Source organism: Monoraphidium neglectum, assembly GCF_000611645.1.
Source record: "Monoraphidium neglectum strain SAG 48.87 unplaced genomic scaffold scaffold03541, whole genome shotgun sequence".
In the NCBI taxonomy this organism is placed as follows: Eukaryota; Viridiplantae; Chlorophyta; class Chlorophyceae; order Sphaeropleales; family Selenastraceae; genus Monoraphidium; species Monoraphidium neglectum.
In genome coordinates, this window is record NW_014010088.1 from 241 (window position 1) to 5,000 (window position 4,760).

The 4,760-nt window shown below is 64.7% G+C and overlaps 2 protein-coding genes across 2 annotated transcripts in view; both read left to right on the plus strand.

The window, feature by feature from the left end:
• Nucleotides 1–318: 318 nt before the first annotated feature.
• Nucleotides 319–1,893, plus strand: MNEG_12959 (prolyl-tRNA synthetase; the record flags this gene model as incomplete). Its single annotated transcript, XM_014038568.1, has 4 exons — nucleotides 319–417; nucleotides 696–887; nucleotides 1,107–1,322; nucleotides 1,690–1,893. 4 exons carry the CDS (start codon nucleotides 319–321, stop codon nucleotides 1,891–1,893), a joined length of 711 nt encoding a protein of 236 aa, XP_013894022.1.
• A 1,628-nt stretch (nucleotides 1,894–3,521) lies between these two features.
• MNEG_12960 (hypothetical protein) overlaps nucleotides 3,522–4,760 on the plus strand; it is a gene marked incomplete at both ends in the record, with an annotated part of 2,305 nt that continues 1,066 nt past the window's right edge. The window contains 3 exons of the mRNA XM_014038569.1: nucleotides 3,522–3,594; nucleotides 3,758–3,996; nucleotides 4,367–4,686. Coding sequence (XP_013894023.1) covers nucleotides 3,522–3,594; nucleotides 3,758–3,996; nucleotides 4,367–4,686 — 632 coding nt within the window. The remainder of the gene's footprint in view (nucleotides 3,595–3,757; nucleotides 3,997–4,366; nucleotides 4,687–4,760) is intronic.

Sequence of the window (4,760 nt, forward strand, 5' to 3'; positions counted from 1 at the left end):
CCGCATGCGGCACCTGAACGCGCCCTTGCTCCGGCGCAGCATGCGATATGGGCACGCCTGGGCATTTCCCCGCCTGCTGCGCCCTCCTTCAGCCCAACCTGTTCCCGCACCCTCTCACCTGGGGCCCACCTGGCTCACCTTCCAAAGGCCCCCTAAACCTCAACCTGGACCCCAAACCAAGCCCCTGACTCTCAAACACTCCCAACCCCCTGCAATCCCCCAAAGGTCGCGTCCAGTCACTTTCTGGCAGACAACTACTCCAGGGCCCTGGGCGCGGCCCTCGTCAGCTGGGACGGCAGCCGCGACTGGATCAACCAAATGGCCTGCGGCCTGCCCAGCGGCGCGCTGCAGGGCGTCGCGCTCGCCCACGGCGACGCCGCGGGCATACGGCTGCCGCCGGCGCTCGCGCCCGTGCAGGTGGGGCGCGGGCGGCTGCCTGGCTCGGGCCGCGGCCGCGGGCGGCGGTAGGGGGTCCCTGAAGGCTGGCAGCTAGGCTGTGGGTGGCAGTGAGCGGGGCTCGTGCGGTTGCGGGTCGTGTTGTGAACAAAGCATTGCATCGACCCGCTGCCGCAAGCATACCGCGCACTCACGTGGATCAGAGACGCCGGCATCGCCGTCCTTGCATCAACATAATCCACCAACCCTGATTCCTGGGTTGCACCCCCACACCCTCAACCATGAATCCAAACCCAAAGGTCGTGATCGTGCCGGTCCCCAAGGGCGGCGGCGGCGGTGCCGGCGGCCGCGCCGCACTCGCGGCGGAGGCGGAGCGGCTGCGCGGCGAGCTGCAGGCGGCTGGCGTGCGCGCGGAGGTCGACGGCCGCAGCTGCGTGCCGGGCGCCAAGTTCGGGTCGTCGGAGCGCCGCGGCGTCCCGCTGCGCATCGAGGTGCGCGCTCGCGCCCCCGCTCGCCCCCATGTGTGCGCGCTCCGAGCGTGCCGAGTTGTCCAAGTGGGCCCTCTCTGCAAGCCATCCGGACATGCATCTACAGTCATGCTTTCAGGCCCTCCAACAATGCTCCCTGGACACATTACTCACTTGGCTTTTTGATTGTTGTGTTGCGGCACTCTTGACCCCTCCGACCCCACTTCAAACACGCACGCGCAGTTTGATACGGAGAGCGTCGCCTCCCGCACCTGCGTCATCTCGAAGCGCGACGAGCCCGGCCCCGCCGCCAAGCTGCGCGACGTGAGCACCGAGCCCGGCGCGCTGGCGGCCGCCGTCATCGACCTGCTGGATGACGCCCAGCTGGCGCTGAGGTGGCGGTCCGCCGCGGCGCTGCAGTCCGAGGTGGTGGACGTGTCTTCGTACTGGGAGCTGAGGGTGAGTTCCGGCGGCTCCATGGGCGCCCGATTGCTTGTCGATGGTGCTGCGCTTTTGAGAAGAATGATCCGGACTGCAAAGGGCACGCAACTTTGGGCAGACGGGTTGCTGCAAGGTTGTTTTAGTGTTGCTGTGGCCGCCCCGATGCGAGTGCTGCGACGCGCGGCCTGCCGGTCCTGCCGCTGTCCAGACTGCTGCGCAGCAACCCCCTTATCCAGGAGTGCGTCACCAGATCGGGTCACACCTGAGCCCTGCCAGAGTCACTCACCCTCCCAACCCAGAGTCAGCATCGTGGTCAAACTCAAAGCCGCCCTGCAGCGCAACACCTCAGGCCTCCACCTCGCCCCGCCCCTCCCCTGATCAACAGGACGCGATCGAGGCCGGCAAGTGGGCGCGCGGCCCCTGGGCCGGCGGCGCCGACGACGAGGCCGCCGTGCTGCGGGAGGCAGGCGCCGCGCTGGTGTGCATCCCCCTGGAGCAGCCCTCCAGCCTGCAGCGCGGCTGGACGACCTGCCTCTACACGGGCTACCAGGCGACTGAGGTCGCCGTCTTCGCGCGCGCCGCGCCGTGAGGTAGAGGGCAGGCGGCGGCGGCGGGCGGAGGGCTGTTCGGGCCCACATGGAGCGCGGTGTGCTCGTGCGGCGCTTTCTGAGGCCTGTCGAGTGCGGGAGAGGCGGGTGCCGTGCCGCGTAGGTCTGACAGGCACACCGTACGCCCGGGAAGGCCCTTGAGACGGCGTGGGCTCCCACTCATTCGCTACGCACCGCTGGGCAGCTTTCCGAGCCTAACCTGCATGGGGCACCACGCCCGCACAGGGTGCTACCAGTCTGCTGGAGCTGTCCGCATGCAATGACGGCGCCGCCCCCCACGCCGCACACGCCCCGTGCGGAGCGCCGCTGGGCGCGGGTGTTTTTCTGGGGGATGGGAGAAGAAAACGAATGGCATGGGTGTGGGGTGGTCCTGCAGCCGCTGGGCTGGTGGCAGCGCCAACATGGGGTTGTCGTGGGTTGGCACGCGAGTGCCGCCGCGACATGTGAGGGGCACGATGCCCAAACGCAATGAGAGTGCGGCGCGCTCCGGCCCAGAGAAGGGTGAGGCGTCTAGCCTGGGGCACAAGAGGCTGGGGCTCGTTCTCCAGGGCGCACTTTTGGCGGTTGCCGCGCTTGCTTTCTAGGTCCATCAGGGCATGTGCAACCAACCACTGATCATCCACTGTTGTGGATTTTGGGCGAACAGTAGGCTGCTCCACGCACGGATCTGTCTGCTGTGCCGCTTTGCCGGTGGCCCCCACACAACCTGGCACGCGCGGCGGTTTCCTCATCTGTCCATCGTGTAGATGAGTGGCGAGGCATGGCTTCTCTGATGGTGGAGTTCTTGTGGATTTGGTCCTGGTGGTTGGACTATTGCTGTGACGAACAGCAGGATTTTGGGCCGCGCCCTTGGCCGCTTGCTGTACGTCGGCTGGACAGTATGCATGGAGTTGTATGCAAAATATAGTTGTGAGATTTTTGTGCCTGTCATCGCTCATGGACGTCTGCACCCCACCCTGTGCCCTTCTGCACGTGTATGATACACAGAGTGTACAGTACCGCCACCATCGTCACTGTCACACTGCACTGTCACCACTGCACTGTAAACGACGCTGAACACGGCCATTCACGGGTGGGCCAAGCACTCCCAGAGACAAGCCCGCCGCTCGTAGTATGAACAGAGATAAGGGTGATAAAGAAAAAATCTTGGGGCAGTGGCAACCCCTAACACTGCGATGAGGGTCTTCAAATGTGGCAGGCATCCGCCGCCTGGGGTTGACCATTGGTGCAACCCCCCCCCCCCCACACACACACACACTTGAGCAAGTCAAAGTTTCTGTCTGAGTTGTTGTTCTTGTCGCATACGGCTGTATGAGTGCCACATTACGAGAACCTTGTGTCCGACAAAACTCTCATATTTGCCTGTACTAGTCCAGCTTGAGAAAGCGGCTCCTCACGCCCTGGCTGACCACCTGTGCTTTGTCAGATCTAATAGCGTGACCAAAGCGTGACTAGGACAGCACACTGTAGTCACCGACTGCTCAGCACTGCCTCGAGGCAGCACGAGCAATTTGCGACAGCCCATTGTCACGTACTTGGTGACCACGGCATATGGGGTGGCGATATTCCTGTCCCCAGATCAACAGCTAGTAGCGACAGATCGCGCAGCATGGCGGTGTTCTTCGTTGCCACCACGCTGCTGACATTGGTAGCGATGGCCCTTCTTACCGGCATCGAGCTGGGTGCGTGCAGTGCGCCTAGGCTGTGCCAGCGCGGTGCCGCACCGCACGAACCCGCCACCCAACCTGCAAATCCCCATTGGCCTCGGCGCTGTCTCCCAGCGACCATGGCGCACTACTCTTGCTGATGGTGGCCCGCGCCCGCCGCCTGCTCCCCCGTCCGCAGGCCTCGTGCCTGTCCCGCTGCCGTGCCCGCCGGCGCTCAAGGGGGACGCGATGATGCTGCCACCGCCGGGGCTGCTGCCCATCACGTATGATCACGGCTTCGCGCCCAACAGCACAGACCTCAAGGCCGCCAAGCTCCTGTTTTCAGGCGACGAAAGCGGCAAGGGCGCCATCGTGGGCGTCGAGACGGTGGCTGTCGCCCCGAACGGGTCCCTCGGGTTGGTCGATCGCCTCGGGCAGGTGCGGGTGATCTGAGATCTGGGGTTCCTCGGGCGCCGCCAACGCAAGGGCTTGCGCAAGCCGCGGGAGGAGCTCATGCGATACAGGGGCCGGTGGCGCGCCCCGCATGCTGTGGCCGGAGGACATCAACACAAGAGGTCTTCAGTGAACTCAAAACTTCACATTCGCATGCACGTGCAGTTCGACTGCTGATGCAAGTTCAAAGAACGCAGCGCTCCCACGGCCGCCGCCGCCGACCGCCTCTGCCCCTACCTCTCCGTACTTGCCTTGGAACAATTTTCGTCGCCACAGCCTCTAGCATTACGTCAGCCCAATGACTCGTCTCACCGTCACTTCCCCGCCTTTCACTCTCGCAACAATCAAATCCCAGGTCTTCCTGGCAGACCCCGACGGCGCCGGCGGATTCACCACACCGAAATATCTCACGAAAATCTCCCCCGGCCGCAGCCTCGGCGCGCGGTTCGACGTCGCCGGTAACCTGCTCGTCTGCAACGGCCCCCTGGGGCTGGTCATGCTAACAGACGGCGCCGCGGAGACCGATGGCGCGCCGCGGCAAGTGCTGCTTACGGCGCGCGTGTCGGCGGCGTCGCCGCTGGCGGCCGGGCGGCCGGTGGAGTTTGCCAACTCCCTCGACATTGCGAGGGACGGCAGCGTGTACTTTTCGCACTCCACAGACCTCGCACCGTTCAGGTGGGGAGTGCGTGCGGGTGTGTGTTTGTGTTTGTGTCTGTCCATATGTGTGTGTGAGTGTGTTTGTGTGTGTG